The sequence below is a fragment of the Scleropages formosus genome, chromosome 12 (assembly GCF_900964775.1).
Source record: "Scleropages formosus chromosome 12, fSclFor1.1, whole genome shotgun sequence".
In the NCBI taxonomy this organism is placed as follows: Eukaryota; Metazoa; Chordata; class Actinopteri; order Osteoglossiformes; family Osteoglossidae; genus Scleropages; species Scleropages formosus.
Genome location: NC_041817.1, coordinates 6,116,705 through 6,142,085, shown reverse-complemented (window position 1 = coordinate 6,142,085; position 25,381 = coordinate 6,116,705). Strand labels below are relative to the sequence as shown.

Here is a 25,381-nt window from a genome sequence, read left to right as displayed (position 1 = left end):
TTGGCAGCGATGGCGCGTCTCCTCACCGGGCCCCCTGATAAGGTAGGGGAGAATTAATGTGTCAATCAGAACCGCGTGTCACCCCGTCAGGCATGGGCTGAGCCCATTAAAGAGCTGCGGTGGGGATGTGAGGCAGAGTTAATGGTCCCGAGGGATCTGGGGGAGAGATGGACACGCTCGCCTGCGGCTGGCTGCCTCGCAAATAGAGCAAAATAGAATTAGGCGACCCGTGCCTCCCCGCTTCTGGGGCGTGACGACGCCGTAGACAAGTGGCCATATTGTGACCTGCAAATACTGCTTGGAAGCAGACCAAAAAAAAAAAAAACTGAAAAAAAACACAGCAACATTTTAGGAGAAGAGAGAAGGAGAGGGACACTATTATTTTAGGGGACAAAAAACTGAGAAAATGGCTTCAGGAACACTGACAGAGAGGTATAAAATAACTGAGTTGAGGTGACACTTAAGAAGAGTTCTTGAGAATGCTGGTGGATGGGGGCGGCAGCAATTTTTTCCATCGTCAAATGAAAGAAAATGGCAGTCTTTGCTCTCTAAAGCACACATAAGTAAGTTATAGCAAGCTGTCACACAACACCGGTCTAGGAAGGGCTGAGGAAAATAAAAGGTTAGCTCTGTGACTCTTCCTGCTAATAGCTGGATGACAGAATTTGTGAGGACAGCGCGAGGCATTTCTTTAACTAGGTGCCTAATGACACAGCTCAGTGTGTATGACATTTATTTACCTATTTATTTACATTGTTTCATTTATCAAATGCTTTTTTCTAAGATGACTTACAATGATAAGTTTGTATACTACACTACTTACGATGAGTGTAGTATACAAACTGCAAGTGGACGGTGACAGCTCCAACCACTATGCCACCTACTGTCAACCAGGTTTTAATATAACTGAATGGAGGACTTTTGGAAGAACATTTTTAGGAACTTAAGAACAGTGCAATTATTTAAAAAAAAAAAATCTTGTTTTAAAAATTTTAAAGAAGTTTATGCTGATTATACACACACACACACATATTCAGAGCCGCTTGTCCCATACGGGGTCACGGGGGAACCGGAGCCCACCCGGCAACACAGGGCGTAAGGCCGGAGGGGGAGGGGACACACCCAGGACGGGACGCCAGTCCGTCGCAAGGCACCCCAAGCGGGACTCGAACCCCAGACCCACCGGACAGCAGGACTGTGGTCCAACCCACTGCGCCACCGCACCCCCTTGCTGATTATATTTAGGCAGAATTAACAACACTAACGTGTAGGAGTCCTTGTCAGGCAAAGGTTGGCAGCTGGCAAGTGAATGAATAGCTTGTTTTATAAAATCAGATTATAAAGCCATAGTAATTAAATAAAGCTGGAGTCATACAATCTGTAAATGGCAAGCAGGTATGGAAAACAGACTGAAATAGATAATGACAAACCTTATTTGAGTGATTTATGTCAAAAGATAAATCTGGTATGTAATTCTATAAAACAAAGAATTCCGTGACGTATTCAAACTCAAAAGTCAAAAGCATCCTTGTAGAATTTTTAAGGCAGCCTAAAAATAACACACATGAACACTGAACTTCAAACAGTGCTTTTATAAATGTAGCCCGATGGCCTTGGCTTTATATGGCGTAATCTTTGCAACTGCATCAATAACGCATTTTCATGCGTAAAAAATAAAGCATTTAATTGGAAGCCATGTGCGTTAATGTATGTTGTGGCTAAAATCTTATTAAATAAACATGTTGAGGAAAGTAAATTGACTCAATAGATGCTTTGGTTCAAGAAAAAAGGAAAAAATATATCTCTGTAATCTGTCTTTAATATGTCTCTAAATCAAGTGCGGAGGCCACAACACCACTGAAATCTGTAATTGTGCCTTAACCTCTAAATATACAACACATGGTTTAACTGGCATCATTATAAATGGCTAATCAATAAAGAGTAAGCACAGCTTCAGCCAATAAAAAAATTCAAGCGCATGAACTCATTGGACTGTCAGCGCAGTTGAACACAGGAGTCCGCAGGGCCCTTTACAACATACCAAAAGTGTGTTCATAAACAATCACTATACTGTGAGGCTGAGGTTCTTTTGTGGATAGAAAATTAATTTCGCTTATGTACTGTAGATGGCTGCATTTTAGTTAAGAATGTTCAAGCAAGCCTAATGTGTGCCCCCACTATTTTAGCAGTATTTACAGTAGGTATTTCCACTAAAAGTCATTGGTTCCCCCAAAACCTGACAGGTTGTTATGCCCTGGATTTAGTGCATATTTAACACATTAAATTTACCACCTGTGATTTACCGTCTTACTCTATAAAGCTAGAAGCTGATCGTAACTGAGAAGACCACAGGTTGAGTCAAGACAGGTCTTAAGTCCAGGTGATGTCCACATGTCAGTGTTCAAATAATTCCATTAATTAGCCAGGAAGGAAAAAAGTAAGGACAAATCATGGTCACAGAAAAACTAGGTGTACGTCACAAAAATCTGCTGGATTTCCTTAAGCAACCAGGAAGCCAACTGTGGCTCTCAACTGGAATGTGTGACACACACTGACATTTGTGCCTAGCTTGAGGGTGTCATGCAGTCAACAAAGATTTCCTGCAAGAGAAAGGGTTCAGGCTTTATGGTCGCACAGCTGCTGCATGTACAAAATTGGGCAAAGTCCAGGAATCGTGTGACGCGTTGCTGTACAGACCCACGTATGAGGGCTGATATGTGGGAAACGGTTTCATTTAAATGAGCTCAACTGATAAATCCTGACGGGCACACCTGCACCAAATATTCTAATCAAGAAAATCGGTTAAATCCAGACAAGAGGGCAGATGATCTAATGTGAAAGGCACCATTGTTGTTCTGGAAACAAAGCGGGATGGCACCTGTTCCCCTGCTAGAAGCTTGGTTCTAATAAAAATGCACACACGGCCAAGATCACATAAATCAACTGCAATGTTTATTTTGCCATTTCAAGAACTACATTGGGTCCTCAATTTACAAACACTAGTGGGATCGGAAACCTGTTCGTAATACCATTTTTTTTTCTAAATCCAACTGCTGTGTCACTATCAAAAAAGCTTAATAATAGATATGTCCCTTAATTGGTTCAGTGGGTAGATTCTGTAAAAGTCTTGGATAGAACAATAATAAACTAAAAAAAGATGCTGTAAGGCTTTTAGCTTTGACCAATTCGTGCCAAAAACATATTCATGTCATCGATCACTGACTATCACAAAAAGCATGTAGGAGCTGTAAACTCTGTGCATGGGGTCTGAATCCAGTCCTACTTTGTTTACTGCCAGCTTCTATCTGGATATGGACATGTAAGGCACAATTGTTCGACAGTAAACACACACACTGTCTACAACCACTTGTCCTGAGCGGGGTCACAGCGAACTGGAGCCTAACCCAGCAACACAGGGCGCAAGGCTGAAGGGGAGGGGGCACATCCAGGAGGGGACGCCAGTCCGCCGCAAGGCACCCCAAACAGGACTCGAACCCCAGACCCACCACAGAGCGGGCCCCGGCCAAGCCCGCTGCTCCACAACAAACATGTTTCAGAAAACAGACAAGCGAAGACAATAAGAAAAAACGTAAACGGAAATTGTTGATATGTTCCAAAACTGGTAACTGAAATGTCTGTAATACAAGGACCTCTTGCATTCGTGTTGCACTCACCGCACCTGAAACTTTCCACCTTACGTGACCAAAAAAAAAAAAAAAAATCAGTCGAGGCTTCTTAAAACTCCGGGTTTCTCACGGCATGAAACTGGTTTGCTCAGTTTAAACCATCAACCAAGATGCAGAATAGAGGTGCAAACCACCAGGTGCAGCACATAGTTTTTTCGTGTCTCTCTCCGCAACACAGACAATCCTCCAAATTTTAAATGAAAGCGCAGAGTTATGGAAATCAGCCCTCATGTTGTGAAGCTGCTGGATAGTCACTGGGTAAGATGGACCCCACACTCTAACAGGACACACAGAAGGCCATGCAAATGTAGAGAGACGTGAAACACAAAGCCATTGCTTCAGCAGGACCGGAATCCCAAATTCAACAGGAAACAGGGGACACGTGTCCCTCCCAGAGGACACCAGCTGCTGACCATGTAGACATCTAACTTTCATACGGTAGAAAAATTAACACTTGATACGCATCACCATTCAGATGAATTTTGGAATGTCTGGACAGCCTTCTGGAACATCTTAGACAGTGCTACTTGATTGCCCCCGTGAACCACTGTAACCTTTTGCCATTGTATTGCATTATGTATGTGGACGTATTAGCATTCTCTTGGTGTCCCATTCTTCTCTCCGTGCTGCTGTGACCCGGTGCTCTTCTGTTGTTAATCAATAAAAAACACTACTGTCCACCATTTCATTCTTTGTTTCCTTGATCACAACACCAATTCCTGTCTCAGGAGTAATTTACATTATATCACATTGTTTATTTTCCACTAAATATTTAATAACCTCCAATTTTTCCTCCATACGTGATTCGGTGCATTAACTTCTTTTTAGGAAAATGGCTGAGAAAGGTTATATTTTCACTTCTCCTTTCACTCCGAGTGATATTTTACCGAAGCAATTAAGGCTAATTACTTTACTCAAGGGTACAAGAGGAGCGTCCTCCCGGGATTTCCATCTGCCACATTTTTTAATTACAAACCCAGATCCTTAACGACTCCGCTAATGCTTTCCCTAACACAGTAACTGACAGGTATGTAAACTATGTTCTTATTGCATCAACTGCTGCAAGATTTCCTCCAACCATATTTAGCTCACTGTACAGATAAGGGCTTATTTACTTCCGCAACAGTTAATGCAAACGCAGCCACAAACATTTCCACAGGACTGAAAGCCAAACCTGTGGAAGATAAGTCACCTCTACTGCCTTCATATACCACGTGCTGCTTTGAACGACAGTGTTTACCCTAACTCTGCCCACATTATGTTCCGCCTTTATGTTTTCTGTTGTGCCACTGAAAAGAGGGCCTAGAAGCAAACACCTCTGGGTTTATTTATTGATACTTCACTAGCAACAAGTAGTGTGTTTACGTGACATTTGCTGACTAGCAGCAGTTGTGCATGCTAATGAAAAATTTTCCAAATAATGAGTGTGAAGTTTTGAACAAGTTATCAGGTACCCACAGTCTTAAATTGGCAACTTGGCTGAGATGTTCGAGACAAACAGGCTACGGGAACCTAAAGTTTCTTTCTCTAATTACCCCCATCATTTATTACAAACTGCCCCTATCATTTATTGCATTATAAGAGGCATCATTTTGTTCTGCATCGAGCCTTTGGATCCAAACAGCACGCCCATAATTAGTATTCCAGTGACATGGGCTACAAACAGCAGCGGCTGCCTGTAAGCGATAAGATGTAAGTGATTCAGGCTAATTATCTTCATATGAAATTAACCTGTGAGGCCGCCCACACACCTGCTTACCCAAAGCATGAAACTGATGAAGATCACTCTGAGGTGACAGAGGACAATGTGGGATTAAAGACTGTTAAGCAGTTGAGGCAAATACTGACAGGTTTGTTCTTTTCAAAATTTGTTACATATATATATTTTTTTTATTATATGTGTGAACCGTGCGCGAGAAGCACGTGTACGGCATTAGATGGCGGTGATAAAGTCAGCCCTCACAAGGTGCGTCACTAAAAGGCTGCCACGCAACGTGCAGAAGCCGCATGTGCTTTCAGAAATGGCATCGGGGAGGTGAGGAAGTGCGGCGCATTGCACAATGTGATATTTTGGAAGGATGTAAATGAGATTGTTTAAGTGACGGTTCCCTGCTTGGCAATATGGCTCCTCGTGTTACGGTACTGTAGTGCCACAGATCGAAATGAGTCTTAGGCACAACGCCGGTTGACACCTCGAACTGCCGGCAACCTGCCAACGTTCATTAAGCCAGAGAAACCACAGGCGCACGTGTGAGTCCTCTTTGTTCCATTCCTCCCCTTCTCCCTTATCTCTCGGCAAAATGCAAATGATCAACAACGGTGCAACTACAAACGCCCATTAGCCCCCATCTCTTCTTATCAACAGCGGGGAGGCGGGGGGGTGGAAAAACTCAGAGCTCCACATGTGGATGGAGAAATAAACAGATGATAAAGAAAGGCTTACCTTGTCATCGATGTCGCTCTCGCTGTCACACTGCAACGAGAAAAGGAGAGAAAAACACAAAGAATTATTCATTTCGCCCCTCTCATTATGGGAACAGATGTTATCCCGCTTTACGGATCCTCTCCCTCCATGACAGCCTTCAAGACAAACGAGGCTCCATGGCAGTGAAGAGAAGTATTTCCTTCGCGAAAAGTTGCCGAGCTTCCGAAGCAGCACACGAGACAATTATCTGCCAAATTTCTGCGGAATTTTTTCAGTCAAAATAAAACGTCCAATGGTGGGTGGACAAGAAATTGGTAATAAAGCAAATGGTTCGATGTGGTTCGAAGTGATTTACAGGGTGACATCAGTTCATTAACCCACTTTGCTATTTTCATTTTATAGCACAGGCCCTTCATCCTAACTTAAAGCAGGTGTTAAAATTATTCACTCTAGGGTTGTATGACCACCCTTGCTAAGTACTGGAGCACTTTGAGTTCCATTTTTCTATTTTGTCCTACTATATTATTCCTCTTATAATGCCTCTATGCTGTTGTGACCCAGTTCTGTTACTAATAAAAATTAGCTCTGCATCTTATGTACTTGACTTGTATGACACAAAAACACGTGTCGAAGAGGCGTGATAACGGCTTTGTGCCACACATTTCTGTAAAGAACAAGTGCGCTACACATTAAACATACATGAAGAGAGACCTCTTATATCAGCTTACTCGACTTTCTCGGCTAAAGAATAATTTTACAAGCGGTATGAATGTAGACCAACAGATGCAACAATCCCTTTTGAACATTTCACAGTGCTTTGTTTTTAATGCTTTGAAATTTTGGTCTCGGAAAGTCCAGCCCAACTGTATTCCACTCCTCTTTTTTTTAATAGAAAATGTCACACATCCCAATGGCTGCAGACGGCATTCCACCGAACATCGCTTTAGAAGCAGATCAACCTCACACCGCCACTTTTAAGTCCCCAATGTGTGGAATTCCTTCACGTTTTGGGGGTTCCACCAGCACTTTGCTAACTCACCGATGCCAGGGAGTAACCTGAGTGAAACTGCAGTCGTGGGATGCTTCAAACACGCGAGCAAATATTTCCCAAAGCGCATTAAGTTTGATAAATACAGTGGGGACTGAGGGTGTGCGAGGGGGTTGTAAAACTCAGGAGAAGGGGCTAAGACAGAAGGAAACAAGGGGGGAGGCAGACGTGTAACGCTGAGAACCACAAAGCAGCGAGTGGGTTGTCACGCACCCGCCTTCCTGTGCTCTAAAGGAAGTAGGAAGACTCCCCACTGGCACCCCCCACCTCCGCTGCCCTCCCACATTCTCAACACACACACTGCAGGATGTTTCATGTGCTCTAACCACACACTTCAGACTGGGTTGCCTCCATGCAGGCAGCTCAATAGACAACTGTCTCCCAGAGGGAAGCCCCCATTCCCCAGCATTCATACTTGCACATGCTAGCCCCAAATTCTTCGACACACACGCGCACGCTAGCTCAGAATTCACTCACACTCGTGCTCATCAAACCACAATTCATCCACACACGTGTGCAAGCTAACGCAGAATTCACCCGCACACATTGACATGCCAGCGCAGACTTCATCTACACACATGTTTACACCCCCAAAGACTGTTTTGCTATTCCAGAGTTGCACACACGCATTAATATTTTATGGGAGCATTACCCATGGCCTTCCACACGTCAAGACATTCGTTGGAATTCATTTTACATCTGGCTGTGCTAATGGATCGCAAACCAGCAATTACAATTACGATGCGAAACGAACGTAGCTTCCACAGCAGTACAATATCGCTGTTATTCAAATTTCTTTACTTCCCTGTCAGGACAGCGACTTTCTTTCGTGGACACTTATTAAAATTAGATGAGATTCCGCTGGCGGTCACAGGAGCGGACTGGATGTGGACTCCAATGACAGGGACGGCTCGACTCGCGCGGCACTGGACTGCCTTGAAAAAGCTGTCTTCCGTCTGTCAATTAAGCCTCTGTGGCTACATATTTAAGTGGGCCACTTTATTTTGTTTAACTCCTTTTCAGGCCTGTGCACAAAGGATGGGGCCGGGTCAAAGGGCGCAAGGCGGCTGTTCAGGCGAGTGCGGTGGGTCCAAATGTGTAATGAAGTAACGAGTCCAACCACTAATACATCCCGGGGACTGAGGCCTCTTTACTCTTTAGAGAAAGACACCTCCCATCCCCCGAATCCATCCTTTCTCTGCTTTTCAAAGACTGGCTAAAGGACGGAAACCCCTCCTGTCAGCGCACAGTGTTAAGTCAAGAGACTTTTCTATGGCAGCTCTTCATTGTTGGTGTGTGTGTGTGCGTGCGCGCATGTGTTTGCGTACCGGTGCATGCGCTCTGGCTGGGAATGTCACAGCGGTCCAACAATAAGGGTACACTTGAGTCCAAACCTCCCACGTTGCAGTAGTTCAGCAATGAAAGACATGAAGGAATGAAAACAGAGGCGGAGCACAACAAGCAGAAAATAAAAGACGATGCATCAATACCCCTCATTTATACCTATTTGTTTGACTGACGCTTTTCTCCGAAGCGATTTACAAAGTTAAGTCACTTACAACCATTTACCCATTTACACAGCTGGGTAATTTTTACTGTAGCAGTTCAGGGTAAGTACCTTGATCAAGGGTACTACAGCAGCACATAGGATTCGAACCGGCGTCCTTCAAGTACAAGATGGCAGCTTTAAGTCCAGCACCACCTGCTGCGCCATACAGCCCTTCACTGATGTGCATTCACACACAGCCACACAAATGTAAAATGTAAAATGAGGGGAGAAACAAAAAGTCAGCAGCAAAATGGCTCTGGTTTTGTTAGAAAATGTCATCACAAGGGTGGGAAAACCTGCTAAATAATCCTTGTGCTGGTATCCCCAATCTGCTTTTTAAGGAACCTAGAAGTGCAAAATCTTTTTGATTAATACATTCTCTGGTTGCACTGGGGTATAGAATCCATGAAAGATATGTGAAGCATTGTGTATGAGTGTGAGTACATGTGTGGTAACGGACAGGGCTTTGTGTGAACAGCCTCCTAATTCTCTGAGGATCATCGGCTAAACACAACCTAATTTCAGAGTGTCGCTTGTCACAAGCCCCCCATTATAGAGCAGGTATAAAAAATAATGGCTTAAGCTTTAGCTGTCAATCAAATTTCCACTTGGACTCATTCAGCACCTGGAGCTGTATGAACACTGTTAGTGCTGTTCTGACATCATGCTTTGTCAGTAGGGTGCTGATGGGAGAACGAACAGCCTCTCCGTTTAACAGCTACACACCCAAAATCAATTCTCATCAATGCAAATCTACCAGTTGTACCCGCACCACCGTGGCTCAGAGGAACAGATCCCAATTCAAGCTGCTCGTAATAGGGTTTGACCACTTGATAACTTGAGTAAAGTTGGACTGGTGAGAGAAATGGTGTGTGTTTGTAAGCACTCTGAAAACCGGGGCTTAGATATGGATCCAACACTGGCATTGATGAAACACAGATCTCGGTCTGGTGGCTGCTCCCGCAGAGGCCCTGCTTTATGCGGTTATTGAGAACTGACTTAAACCTGGATGACAAAGGCAGCAAACATCTGCCAGAGAGCTGCAATCCCCAGCCTTGCAGCCACTTGGGGGTGGAAGGATTGTGGGGGCAACTGCCATACCCAAGGTAGGACACATGTGTCCACATGAATCATCAATGGCAACCAAGCCTACACGGTGATGTAAGAAAGAGATACACATGGGATGGAACGAGGAGATGAGGGAAGGGAGGTGTTCGGCAGCCAGGAAATGGAAACCCAGGCCCAAAGATGAAGAGTCATTTCAAGAGAGTGACAAAGGTCCTCTGGCTGACTGGCTACTTGTCCCCAACAACCATCAACACGAGAGGGAAAGGCAGGAAGAGGAAGGCTGCCAATCAACCAAAGGGAAAAAAGTGAACAGATAAACAAACAGCTCTAATAAAGAGAAAAGGTTGTTGGGGCCTGGTTAAAACTGAAGAGGGATGCTGCCTGCAGAGTGCTCCGACAGGAGCCAGGTTTCCTGATGGGCCTCCTGCCAGTTTCCAGACAAGTGGTTTCTGGTGGAGAAGCAGAAGGATCAAGGATCCACAGCTGTGCATGGGAGTTGTAGTAGCAATGGGGAAAGAATCACAGGCTTCATGGGATATGGAGTTTTTTTACATTGTTTCTTTTCAATGAATGACCCCATGGGTGAATAATATTTACACACCATTTTGAACACTGCAAGTCTGTGCCCTACTTACAAGAACCCCAGGATGAACCAAGGCTTTTATGTAGCCTTACAGTGACCCCCAGGGTTGTTTAAAGACACACGGGAAGAAGGGGGCTTGCGGAGGTGACGGCCAATTCATCCGAAGCGTTTCAAATTTTAATACACACTCTGAGGAATGACAGGGGCCAGCATGCATCTCAGAGCACATTAAACTGACAGCCCAAATTAATGACGCAGCTACACCTGTCAGGAGCCAGACACTCCTGGCGCCGCATCAGCCTCCGCTGGGGGCCACACTAGCCAAACACTCCGTTGTGGACGTGAAAGGCTCTGCAGAGGCAGGGCTGCATGTCTGGCTGCTCTGTTGGCTGCTCCTGGGTGCCTTTCTTGAGGCCTTAAGTGTGAACGAAACCAGAGCATCAGCCACAGAGTGGTCCCTCCTCTCTGGACGGTGATGAAAATCCAGTAATCTCTCCATTAGCTTTTCTGTATAAACACCAGAGCTGCTGCAGTTTATAGAAATTGTACCATATGCTTGGATGGTCACTGAAGCAGAAACTTCAGCACAAGCTGAATGAGAAGAAACAATGAATACTGTCAGGTCCGGTCCAAAAAAGGCCCATGTTTTTAGACCCATGTTTTTTGGTAAGGTTGTGCTAAGGTGGACAATTAAAAGCACCCTATTTTTCCATACAACATTAAAGTGCAAGGCTATATACAGATATATGTTTTAATCCATTCCCAAAAAGACAGCTTCATTTAAAAACCATATGTGACCAAAGGGGTGTGTGGAGTGCAAGTTCCATAACAGTTACAAAAGACAAACAAACAGCAACAAAAGACTAACAGCAGCAGTGTAAGGATTTCAGGCATGGAACAGATGCAATTTAATAAGATGGTCAAAATGAATATAGAAATTTACAGAGCAAATGTGTTGTGTTAGAAAGTATGCAGGAAAATGGGTTGTTCAGTACTTTGTATGACTATCACAGCTTTGTCTCACCACACTCAATATGAGTCAATCTCACATGCAAATTTACATTTTTTCTTAAACTTTTAAAACTGACAACTTTTTCCAAGGCAGTTTACCATGTCATTATTGTACATTAACTGACAAATAATTATTTTCCAAATTATATAGCTGTGTATTCATATTGTGCCAATACGGAGTCAGTACCTTGATCAAAGACAGCAGTGGGATTCGAACCAGCAACATGTTAGCATTAACCAGGATGTTGTGTGCTAAATATTAGCTATTCATATTCACTCTAGATTTTCAGTTTCTGTCTGCAATTTCTTAAGCTTTTTTTAAACTTATGTGGGCCTATGATGGAATGAAAATGCATACAAATAAAGAATTGAAATAAATGAAAATAAGTGCACGCAGAACACAACACAGCATTTGATGTAAATACTAACCAAGATGGTCAGTTCCCAGCACCTTCAGCCTGTAAGCAAAGTTCTTACGGTATTCATCTCTTGGTGAGGTTCACTTGGTTTGTACTGTCAGAGACATTTCAGCTTGGATTTGGCGCATTTTACATACTGAAAAGTTCTCCTACTGGGACGACTGGAACATCCTTAAGGTCTGGAGAGTGAATGTCCACGAAAAGGGTGAAACGGGAATATTAACATAACACAATCTTTAGAGAAATCATTATCATTAGCTTTATGCGGATATTTATAAAACACGCGGTAGTGTAAAAAAGAGTAAGTGGCAAAGACTTCTCAGACACCCATGTAATGATATCCGTACAAAAATGAGAAGAGTTTGTGCAAAGAAATAAAAAAAATTAATTTAAAATTAATATACAGTCGATATATTGAAGAGGACTTGACAGAAAATCACTGCCTACATTTCAGTATACCGAATAGTCCGGAGGATATCAGGAGATGACAAAGAGCACCCAAAAGGTTACAGAAATGGGTGAGGTGCGGGCGAGTCAAGGTAGAACATGGAAAAGATGTTCTCTATAGACCAAGGACTTAGGACCTTATTCGTTCTGCTATACTCTCCCTATGTGGTCTCTATGGGGGGGACAGCGGCATGAATTCGTAGGCACAACCTGTACAGTGGAAACGACTAAAAGCAACTTAAAATCTCGGCTTGGACAAAAAAAAAAAATCTTCCAAATCGGTCCCTTCAGTCACTATGGCGAAAGTGCTCAGCTCAAGAGGAATGCTCCAGGCGGTTCTCCGGGGCTCAATTATTCATCACCCCACTGTGTACCTCTGCCTCTTCCTCCTGCGCACAGGCCCTATTAGGGCCACAGCAAATGGAGAACCAGATGAGTCATGGACAGGAGGAAGGCAGAGGGCCCTCCGTGCAGCAACGGCGAATCTCCGTCAGCTTGCGTGACAAAAAAATGCGGAGGAGATCAAGGAGAGCATGCGGGTCGAAGGAAAACGTTAACAATGCTTCGGGGTAATGGCAGAGCGAGAACAAACAACAAGTGCCCACTCACAATGAAGGGGAAGGAGATTCTGCAATCCTTTTGCAGGCGTAAATATTATTCCAGCAATGTGGAAGTGGAGGCCGTCACTCCCATGGTGCCTCTTTTAGGAACAAGGAGAGTGCTGGATGCCCTGTTTCCAAAAGGTCATTTGAGAAAGACTATGAAATGACACTGAAAAAAGTTTGACCTTTGATTTGAATAATGGCAATTATTGGGTGTTTATACATAACTGCAACGCAAGACCTGTAGGACATGGTGGTGCAGTTGGTAAAGCCAATACCTCACAGCTCCTGAGCTGTTTGGTAGGCATGAGTTTGAGTCCAGCTGAAGGTGTGCGGAGTTTGCATGTTTCTCTATCTTCCGTCTTCTCCCTGTCAAGCGAGGTTTTAACACTTGATGCTTCTTGCACGTGTTAAGAGGCTGAAAACAACAGTTTAAGAAAAGAGGAAGAGTGGACTCGGTCATAGAAAGGTATGCTAGCCAAGCAAAACATCTACTGATGAAAAAGTCTAAGTCGACTTATTGTAACTTCCACAATGTTTAGAACATACATCGGAGTGAAATAGCGTTTCTCCTGGACCACGGTGTAACATTGAAGAGAACATATACAACATATGCTTTTACTGTATGTTACTACTACAGTACAATTCACAATAACTAAGTACTACACTGATGCAGCACTTTGAAGTGGACAGGTACGGGCATTTGCGGAAGAACGGTCTCACGCATGCGACAGACACAGGACCCCTCTCCGAAGGACTTCTCAGTCGTCAAATGGTTTACAATGTAAGTCAAAGCAAGTGTGGAGAGATATTCTCTATTTCTGGGACTTTACAGAGCCCCAGGCCCACGCACATATCGTCAGCAAGCATTGCTTCCCCGCATGTCCCAGCCAAGTAGAGCCCCGCAACGAGGCGAGGGACGCAGGGGGACCCCGGCAGACCTTGAGCAACGCCCGCCACCGAATTAGAGAACCACCTTCTGTTTTCCCAGAAAATTCCCCGAGCCCTGCTTTTGAGCACCGGGGAGAGGCCTGGCTTGGCCGGCATTCTCGGTTGCCTGGCGCGGCGTTGCGTCTGATGGGAGCACCGTGAGGGGGGATCAGGGGAGTACTTATTCATGAGGCCCCGGTGCAGCCAGAAAGCCTGCCGAGGACACTGGCTGCACACAGCGGCTTTGGGGGGAAAAGGGAGCAAGAAAGAGAGAGAGACACAGAGGGATGCAGGAGGGGAGCTGAAGGAAAAGCCGCTGCCAGAATGGATGAGGGCTGCTGATTTATGGCATCCATTTCGGCAGCCAATCTTTTATAAGGTCCCCCTTGTCCCTACACCCCCCTGCCTTCTCCTGCCTGACAGTCTTTTTCGCCTTGCCAATTCCCCAAGACGTCCTGCTCCCCCAACCCACGTACACACACACACACACACACACACACACACTCTCGACCACCTCCCTTGTTTTGACACCACTCCAAGCTCCATCGCCGAGCTACCACAGTGGGCTCCAGGCAGTGGAAATTGAACTCTGGTGGTGGAGAAATTAGCCAAGGAAGGAAGGAAATGGGATGTTGACTTGAACTGGCCCTGAGGGCAGCCGAGAGTCCCCCCGCACGGCTCCGCTGGCTGCCTGACAGTTTGATGGAGCGAGCGGAGGCTTCCCTGCGGCCCGCGCCGCCATCTCCCACACTGATGTAGCTCAGCGAGGAACAGATTGAGCCTCGGGGCACAGCTCTGTACAGTTTTTCCCTTCTCTCCCCCTCTGCCCTCCCACACGCAGGCACAGACATGAGCACGCACGCGCACACACACATACACACACACACACACACACACACACACACACACACACACACACCAATAGTCAAACATATAAAGACTCAAAATGTACATGCACATATGGCACATACATAAGTACACACATTAAACACAAAGCCAAACTCACAGACACACACACACACACACACACACACACAACCTTGCCTTGCTCTAGGATGGTGCTGTGATGAGCACCACAGATGCAGTTTGCGGTGTTGCAGCCCACGCTTCGAAAGGAGGAGGCAGAGAAGGAGGGAGGCAAATGGAGGAAGGCAGGCGGAGGGGGCGGGAGAAAAATGAAAAGGGTCTTGCAGCAGCCCACTGCATGCTGGTCATGAGAAGCATGTGCCGCCGGGGGTCCGCTGCTAATTTTGGGGGGCAGCGAAGCGTTTCACGGTAGACTTGTCACGCGGCCAGAGGGGGCATTCATGCTGGGTGACAGCAATTGAGCGTGGGGCAGTTCCACTACCCCCTCCACCCCCAGTCCACCTTCTTAAATGATCAAAAGCTGTCACACGCAGGCTAAAGAATTACAAATGAGTGTCCTGTGGCATCGACTAGGACTCTGTTCAAGTCCTCTTCAGCTCTCCTCTTGCTTGCTTGTTGTTCCCTCTACTGAGCATGTACACAGGCACGCACAGAAAGCAGGAGATGCAAAGGAAAACAAAGCGGCACAATGCTTTTAAGCATGGAAGACTTCAAAAAAAAAAAAACAATCACACTACTTTTATTTGAATTTCATATTACTGAAGTCGGCAACTCCTGATGTGAGGAGGAGAGATGAAGCCTTTGGTCAACGGGTCTTTAATGAGCACCATCGACCTGTGGGGGGATTTAGGTTGCCCTCGGTCAGTTCTGAAGCCGAGATAAAACAGAGAACAAAGCCATTGGAAATCATTAGGGCAAGACACACGGTGGAATGTCTCTTATAGCATCCCAGCACCTTGTGATACTGAACTTCTGCAAACTGCTCAGGAGTGACAACATTGAAAGTAAAAAAAAAAAAAAAAAAAGAAAGACAGTCTCACACATTCTCACACACGCACGCGCGCACACTGGACTTTTGGGACAGGTAGAGAAAATTAATGTAATCTAGGAGCACAGCCTATGGAGAGAGTGGAAGATAGAGTGAACAGTTTTTGTCCAGGTCCCTCAGGAAAACTTCTCCAACTGCTCAGGTGTGTCAAGGCGAAGGGTCGAAGTACGAAAATGAGGAGGAGGAGGAGGAAGAGAGAGAGGGATCGTGCATAGAAGGGTGTCTGCGGTCGCTTCTGAAGTGCACTTTCCGGGGGACGGAGGAGACAGCTCGCAGTGCTCGTCCCTGGGGCCGTGAATAATTTAGAGATGCGCTGGGAAGATGAAACAAAGAGGAACACAAAGCAGCAGCAATGTTTGACCCAGCGCTGGAGCGATATCACAGAACATCAGAGCGGGTCTCTCTCCCGTGGTGCTCTCACTAAACCGAGGAAATTCTTGCTCTCTCTCCCTCAGTTTTACTTAAGGTTTTGCACACTCTTACAGGATGGGTAAAGACTTAGTTTAAAGGACCTGGGATGAAACACAGAGGCAAGTAAATGCAAAGGGGCAGCAGGTGGTGTAGTGGTTAGTGCTATCTCTGGGCTTCATCATTTACTCATGTAGCTGACTCTTTTCTCCAAAGCGACCTACAATATTAAGGTTACAATTAAGGTTCAGAATGGCAATCACAAGCTTGAAATTATTCACCTGTTTATACAGCTGGGTAATTTTACTAGAGCAATTTAGGGTAAGTACCTTGCTCAAGGGAACTACAGTCGGAGGCGGGAATCGAACCTGCGACCTTTAGATCCAAAGGCAGCAGCTGTAACTTGAAGGGCCCAGGTCAGAATCCCACCTCTGCCTGTAGTACCCTTGAGCAAGGTGCTTACCCTGAACTGATACAATCAATTATTGCAACTTCAGCGGAAGGTGAGCCTGTCACACAAACTGTGGGAACAATGCAAGGTCTTAAGAAGATCTGCTAGAGGCCTCACCTGTAGAGGTTTGATAGGACAGTGTGAAGGGCAGCTGGGGGATGAGGGTACAGGTGTCAGTGTGTGAGAGCGACGAGCAAGACAGTGGGGGGGATGTCTGGCATCTCTCCACCCCAGGGAGGAGTCATTCATCACTGAAATTAATGAATGGCGGCTACGTCATGGGCTGCGGTGGAAGGTCTTAAGGAGGTCTGGGGCCTGGGTTCTGCTAGGCACACACACATACACACACAGCACTCCCTCACGCACAAAAGTAGGCACAATCTAACATGAAGCTGCTGCACTCTCTCCCCTGTCTCTGCGCTGTCTGAATGGCGGATATTAATGGGACATCCCTTGTTTGCAAATGTGCCAAGTTGTGCAGCACCGCAGGCTGTCTATTATAGCAGTCCTCTTGGGCTGGCTCTTCCATATGGCGCCGCATATGGCACTCAGCAGCATCAATTAATGTTGTTATAATACTGATTTTTATGAGCTGTGTTTTCAGAGCCCCTCTTCTTTTTCGTGTTTTTTTTTTTTTTGTACCAGCCCAACCCCCATTTTTTTCCATGCATTGCTACTTCCATCTTTTCGCTCCTGTCGTGTATGAAGATGGCCAAACTGCGACGGCTTCCCATCGAAGGAGACCCCCCCCCCCCTTCTGCCACCCACCCCACCTTCATGCGACGGCTGTGTAGTTTTACCGAACGGCAATTAAAAGAAACCAGATCTCTGTGGCTTTTATGTACAAGCAAATGTTGCACTGCTGTCAATATGTCAGAGTTTCCTGCGGTGAAGGGAAAGGCTGTTTTCTAGAACAAGGGGGAAAAACAAGATGTGTCCATCAATCAATAGAAAGGAAAAAAACGAAATGGCACGCAAATGACGTACACTTTGAGGCAGAATGTGTGGAGGCATCATGTCTGGAGGACGTCTTGTGGAAACATTCAGAAGGCTGCTCCGGCTAGATCTTTAGAGTTGTGTAGACAGTGTGATCAAAAAGATTCAACAAGTCAGTCCTTGTCCCTAACCGCTCAGATATCGGTACAATCCAAACTGCCCAAATTGCACAAAAGAGCATTGGAAGAGGAGGTTCATATCAAGAATGTAAGGTAACCGTAAACATAAACGTAAGACCCTCCACACTGAGAGCGCATTCGGAGGATTCAGAATATTCCGCAAACCTTGCCTCGGCCAGATTGTTAAAATGAAACGATGAAAAGATCTGTCCGTTAAGAAATTACGATTTCATATGACTCAGACTGTCTTTGTTGCCATCCTTTTCAAGGAGGATCAGGCAGACATAGAATGCCATGCTGCTTTGTGCTTCTAGAAGAATCTGCAGTCTCATTACTACATTATAGGGAGACGTATGTAGGTGGATTGTCATTGTTTGCCATCAACTTTTGTTGTATTTTTAAGTATACAAGGACACAATAATGTTTAACACTCATGTGGCCCTTGAATAGAGATGTACCACAATAGACTACAAAAGAAAGCGTATTACACTTTAATAGCGAGTACTACTATTTAAAACCTTTGAAAGGAGCCCGAAAACATATGTTTACATGGCCAGCTTTCAACTGCAATGTCCGGTTCTTGAGCACCCATCTCAAGCCTTCACTGTGATGTTATAAAATTCATTACTGAAACGTGCATTTTCCCTGTAATACCCTTCATCTTTAGATTGGAATATGAAGGCTCCATTTTAAAGACATTCTGTTCCTTTCATTGCAGGCATCTCCATGGATGCTGCACTGAATAGATCCCACTTTACTGCCATTTGTTTGGTTTGGTATCAATAGGTTTCACAGGGCCTTGACGCCGTCCTTCAAGATACTAAACTTTGGTAAGTTTAGGACTCTGCCAGGAATTGATTGAGAGGAGTGCTCCGTTGCCATGTGAACCCAACCCGTTGCTGGGGTGACCATCATAAAGTGCTTCCTGGGTAATTTTCAAGGTCACTGGTTTGTGCACGTCCTCCTGGCCCAGATGGGCCCACCCTCATTCAGTACGCAGCAGGGCTCCTTTCAGGAGGCCTGCTGAATAGCCTCATTCATCCCCTCTCCTGAATTGGTCATGCTGCATCTACACAGAGCAGCCCAGGATGAACTTTCTTCTTGGGAGTGTTTACCCTTTATCCTCCCTTTATTCTTCCCCAGCGCACCAAGCATGCCGGGGCTTCTTCCCCTGCTGGTTTCCCCGGCGACCCTGTTCTCCAACATCTTGCTACCCGCCATGACAGAAAGAGAAACAGAGGCGCATGTACACGCGAACCCCGTGGACAAACAACTTTTTTCTTCCGCCTGCACTGCCACCTGCACCACGCAACCTTCTACATCGGTGGCCACAGCTCCAAGTCCTGGAGAGACACCAGTCCTGCTGCTTTTACACCATGTTCATAATTACCACCTTCCTGGCACATTAAAGGTAGCTCGCATCAGGCCCTCTGTGCTCTGCAGCACTCTTCCACCTCCTGCAAGCATCCTCACCACCTGCAGGTCTCCATGAAAGCTTTCCTGATGTTACCATCTTTCTGCCTCAAAAACCTCCTCAACTTGAATACTGGTGCCCTTCAGCTGCACTTCATGTGTTTGCTGGCCAGCTTTCTGGTTTTTATTGCACGAAAGTGCTCGAGACCATTTGGAATGGTGGCTCACTGTTGTGTCTAAAATGTTATGTCACTTCACTGAGTAGCCACTTGGTAACCTGTGACCACTTTGTGGTCCTAAATCCCTTTCGGTCCAGTTGCCCCTCTAATTTTATGCTGTCTAACTGCCCTTCCCAAGCGTGCAGTTTCCGGTAGCCTGGCTCCTGAGCAGTGGAACAAACCCCTTCTCGCAACCAAAATGCGCGACATTCATCTGACACGACAGCCTGAAAATCTCATCTCACAAGCCAGCTCCTATAACCAGGCAACAGCTACACTTACTGGCTGAATTCCATTTATTTAATGTACGCTTATGACTGTGGCCACATATAGAGTGGATCTATGCTTTGCAGGTTTTCACCTACAAAATTATTTACACTGGTTATATTTAATGCACTTCCAGAACACATTTTGCTACTAGCCTCGACAGATGTATAGAACACACTCTGAAGGAGAAGAAAAATATGAAGGAGGAGGAAATGCTCTTAAACTCAGGCCTTCGTTTACAGCTAATTCAAGAATTCAAGTGTACGAATGTTATATTGCCCTGCTAATCTTTCTACAACATTACTAGCTGCAGAAGACGTACCAAAAAAAAGATATGTATGTATGTGTGTGTGTGTGTGTGTGTGTGTGCGCGCGCGCGCACACACACATACACGTATATAGTAAAATAAAAAAAATGACTGGGGGCATTTTCCATTTTGACCGAACATCCTATTCGTGTTCAACACTCTGAACGCTCCCAACTACGCTCATCCAAACGGCTCTATCAGACAGACTGTGCTCATGGAGCCATTCAACGGGGAGAAAGCTTTAGAGAGACCTAGCAAGCTTTTTATAAGTTATCAAGTCATTGACCGCGCTGGAGAAGACAGCTCCAGTGAACTCTGCAGATTTACGGCAGCCATGCTACTGGCCTGTTCGCCTCCATCGCTCCCACTCTGGCGGTTTATGTTGCCTGCCTACAATAAAACAGCAAAGAGGGACTCCAGGCTTAGTAAATACCAACTATAAAAATGCCTGTGCACAAAAGTGAATGGCCAGAGAGAGCGGTAGGAGAAAATCAGTGGTGTTGCTTCTGTCTTTGTCTGGTCAATGGGACAAGAAGCTCTGAGTGAACTTCAGAACCCAACTTGCAAGCAGTGACTCTTTACATCTAATTGCATATAGATGTCACTGAGGGCTCTTTAGAGAGAGAGCTCAGCAGGTGACAGGGCACAAAACCATTTATTTTCTTCTTGTCTCCCTGATTGGGCCCCTAGCCTCTGCCTTTTAGCCTGCTGGAGTGTAAAATGAAGAGGCCATGGGGTGGGGCGGCCAGTAGGACCTGTCACCTTGGGCTCGCTCACCTTGAGAATACATCTTGACTGCCTGTTTAAGAGTGCCTACCCTTCCCAGCATGGTGGCATAGCGGGTACTGCTGGTGCCTAGCAGAATCTGGGCCGTGGGTTTGGACGCGAGTTTGAATCCAGCTCCGTCTGGCATGTCCTCCCTGTGTTTGTGGGGTGTCCTTCAACAGTCCAAAGACGTGTGTTTCAGGTGATTTTGTGGCTCTAACTGCCCGTACTAAACTGCCTCCCTGCGTGTTACATTACTCTGCTGTATAAATGGGTGAATGACTGCAGGCAGTTTAGTGCAGTGCAGTGAAACACCAAGTCACCTTGGATAAAGGTGTCCGTTAAATACTGGTTTATAATCATTGTAAGTCCCGTTGGAGAAGAGCATCTGCGAAATGAATAAATGTAAATGTACCTTCTGACCTGACATTTATTAATGGAAACTGTGCGAGGAGAGGAGGAGACGAGCTTATCCATCAGAAACCGTGTCCTGGACCCACGTGGAAATGTGACATGCGACGCGGGCGGCGCTTAGCCACGACTCTCCCTGCCATTCACTGTTGCATTAGATGCAGGTGTAAGCAATGTTTCTGGACACCGAGGTCCATAAAAGCGGAATAATAACACGGCAGAGGCCAGAGATGGGTTTGATTAAGACGACAGGCCTGCAGAGGAATTCCAAGATGCTTTTTCGGGGCAAAGGGAGCACTCAGCGGCTGACAGCATGCCTTACGCGTCTGCGGAAAGGGCGCAAGGCTGACAGGAGAGAGTGGGAATTTGTCCCTCTTCATTAGGCCTGACAAGTTTGCTCTCTCCTCCTCTGCGTCTCCCTGTAAGCGCTGTCGTGTCACGGCTCCCATGTTTCCACCCTGAGAGAGGAGGGGTTTCGCCCTCGCTTCCCGCTCCCTCCACTGCCTCCAGTCCCCTCTGGAGTCCGCTTCGCAAACCTGTGAAGTGGTTTTTACAGTTACGGTAAACCTCAAGGGGCCAGCACTCTTTTTTCTTTAACGGTGAGAGAAATGCAGTACCACAGATATAAAAAGAAACTATGATATAAGGAGGAGTGAAGTCAAAATGAGACTTACTTTCCATGAGAAATTATCAGAGATATGATTCATGTCACACCGAAGCAGCCATATTAAGAGCGAAACCAGAGCAAAATGCCATTAATTTCTAAGAATAAAGATGTATTTTATGATTCATTACATAACACCAGGGTAGCACTGTGTACATATGGTTATCCATTTAGGGGTTGCCTTTGGATCTGAAGGTTACGGGTTCAATATCACCACCTGCTGCAGTACCCTTGATCATGGCACTTACACTAAATTGCTCCAGTAAAAATCACCCAGCTTTATACACGGGTAAATGACTTCAATAATTGAGCATTGTAAGTCACTTGAGAGAAAAACATCAACTGAACAAATAAGTGTAAATGTGCACATCAAAACGTACACATTTTCACGCGGACACATTCGAAAGGTAGACACAGTACTATAGAAATATATCTGTCTTGACAAACAATGAGTGCAAAATATGACATTTATTACCAATACAGAAATGTTATCGCACAATGACACACGACACTTAGTTGAACAGAACCTTTCCGTAGATGTAATAAGTCTGGGTTTTGTGATTTAAACCCGAACTTGTTCATTAAAATATGCACCTTTTAGAAAACAAATAAAACACACATAACTACACCACAAAAAGACTTTATGCAATTTAAGAATCGTCTTGATGAAAGATTAACCGTGTTAAAAATCCCTCTTCCTGCACCGTGGCTCCTTCCCCTCTGGGGCCTGCTATCATTTGCAGGAAAATTACTTCAGTAATGAAGAATCTGGACTATAAATCCTCTTAGCTTCACCTTTCTCTTCCTCCAACTCCATTGAATAGCTAGTAAAAATTCCCTTTAAAAAATTCATGGTGCAATTTTGCTCAGATCCCTCCCAGCAAGTACAATTATGGAACTTTCATCTCAATTGATTTATTTTCTGGGCAGAGGAGGGAAAACACACAGTAAATCATTGTTTTTAACAGGAGGGCTTCGGCTCCTGCAACACCTCGTGAGTTTCCTTTCTTGTGGTGGTGGTGGTGGTGGTGGGGGGGGGGGGTCTGCTGGGGAGTACTGTGGGAGAGGGAGTAGCGGGAGTATTTCACTTGATTAATAACACTAATCAAATTATACAGTGTTCCACTGCGCCCCGAAATCTGGGACTATAATGTCTTATAATGGCGAGGTTCATGGAGCAAAACTTCGGGGGGAAAAACATGCATCCGCCTGCCGCACATCTTAATGAAGGCAGTAAAACATCCATTTCCAGCAGCCATGAAATGAAAGGGTAGATTGTAGCGGTATGCCCTGGCTCCCAATAGCAATAATTGAAAGCTGTAACAAAGGCGCGAGATATATATATATATATATATATATAGAGAGAGAGAGAGAGAGAGAGAGGGAGAGAGGGAGGGGAAGAGGATGCAGCGGAAGCAATGAGGGACGGGGGCGGTGGGGAGAACTGGTGGTCTGTCTCACGGTTTTATTTTTGGTGAGATCTGCATTTGACATGCACAATCTCTCCCTGCGTATGTATGAGCCGGGCTGCTGTTCGACGTCTGTTACCCTTACTGGCCCTGACAACAGCCACATTTCATTGCTATTCAGCAGCTGACGTACGCCGCCGCAACTCCCATCCATCCACGTGAGCGGCGGCCGTCCGCGCGTCTGTCTAGGCCGACCGAGATCGCTCGGCCGACGGCACGCGGGGCCTCCCGGATGCTGGGTAACAACACGCACTCCTCTCTGCGCGCGCGTTTCTTCCTCGATATGAATTTAATGATGAGGAGGTGGCCGCTGGTGGTCAAGATTTCATGCATGGATCAATAATTCATGATGCTGAGCGCTATTCTTCATTCTGGAACACGGAGTCGCCGTTGTTGTTGTTCCGGTTCCCACACGGATGCAGAAAAGTCATTTGCAATGGATACCAAAGTAGAAGGTTAATGCGCACTCCCCCACCCACACACACACATCGTGTATTTACATATAGACAAAACATCAACGTTATTTCTAACCCTATGTGATTAATTCATTTAAACAGTTCAGAATTAAAACAAGTATAAGGATATAGTGCAACAGTGTTACGTTACTTCACCATAATGCAAGATAAATATACCACAGTCTCAGACTGACCTCAGCAGTGCTATAGCACATTTTAGAGGTTTCAGTGATATGTCAAAATTAAACTTCTGTTATGTACCTCCCGTTCCGCACCTATTTTTGCTTTCGCTGTCGTAAAACAGCAAAATGTATATTAATTCTACTAAGTTTTCACACGGCACCTAGTTCTAGTGCCGGGTGTGACAAAGTTAATCAGATAAAATTACATCCTTCTCAGATAAAAATGCGACTGATTTGACAGTAGAAGCGATACACAGGGGTGTTGCGTAAGCCCAGCACAGTGGCACTCCTCTGGGGCCAGACCGGGTGGGGGTGGGTTGGTCATTAACAGCCGCTTTAAATTATAGAGTACAAAATGGTGACACTGAGAAATCAGAAGCCACTGTAACAGTTCTTCAAGTGTTTATCTCGGCTTACGGCAACTGAAACTGTCTGCTGGCGAGAGTCCCCCTCCGCGCATGAATATTGCAACATGCACGGTTGTAGTGGTTCATAATTGAGGAGGGGAGGCTGCTGGAGAGGGGTCAGCGCTGAGGTCAACTTCCCAAAGGCACCTGCTGCGCTCGCCTTTTTGGTGTGTGGTCTACGGTTGACACGTGGAACTGCAGGGTCTCAGTATGCATCAGAAAAACTCCATGCGGTGGTGCTTGCAAGGAGGGGAGTTAAAAAAGGAGGCTAGGGCAATGTGTGCGTGCGTGTGTGTGTGTGTGTGTGTGTGTGTGTGTGTGTATGTGTGTGGGTGTTGGGTTTGATGGGGGGAAACCACCTGGATTTTCTGTATAGCTAAGTTAAGAGATACAACACAAGTCAAGGCTGTGAACAGTTTGGTGGCTTCACACTTCTGCCCAGCCCGACCATGGGACATACTATTCCCAGCAGAGTATGACCACAGGGGTGCAGCCGACCCCAAACCCGCTCAGAGGAGATAAAGATGGAAACCACAGTGCGAGCTCTGTGGGAGCCCTGTGGGGAAAGCCCGCCACCCTGGGGGTCTCCTATCCTTAGAGCTGTGCAGAGGCCAACAAACCCCAGGCCTATCAACAGCATGCCTTTGTCTCCTCAAATTGAGGACTCAATTAATTTAGTGCAAATGAGAGCGCAGCGGGTGGGGGAGCCGTCTCATGGCCTGGATATGGCAAGTACAGAAAAACCTCAGTGGACTCAGCTTCCTCCATCTAAGGGCACATGGAACAATTATGTGTGCAGGACAGCAGGTGGCCTAGTGGTCAGAGCCACCACCCTTGGACCAGGGTTCGAATTCTATTCCTGCTGTAGTATACTTGAAGACAAATTGACTCTGCATTTACTTTGTATTGATAATGGTAAATATTGCCCACCTGTGTATTAGGGTACATAGCTGTAAGTAGCATAACATTGTAAGTTGCTTTGGAGAAAAATATTAGCTAATTACATAAAGGTAAATGCAGCATCAACCAATATCACGTAGTACTGATCAGTATTATGTAGGATCAACACAAGTGAAAAACTTATTTAGAGTTACCTGTACGAAAAACCGAAGTCAAACGCAAACAGTTTTACACACAACAGAAGGCAGCATCTATTTGGACACTT

General features: G+C 45.6%; 1 protein-coding gene across 7 annotated transcripts in view; it reads right to left on the bottom strand.

Annotated features, from left to right (window-relative positions):
• Positions 1–25,381, bottom strand: part of fbrsl1 (fibrosin-like 1) — a 288,927-nt gene that overhangs the window by 89,142 nt on the left and 174,404 nt on the right. For all 7 annotated transcript variants that reach the window (XM_029256595.1, XM_029256593.1, XM_029256594.1 and 4 more), the window contains exon 5: positions 6,130–6,159. In XM_029256595.1, coding sequence (XP_029112428.1) covers positions 6,130–6,159 — 30 coding nt within the window. The remainder of the gene's footprint in view (positions 1–6,129; positions 6,160–25,381) is intronic.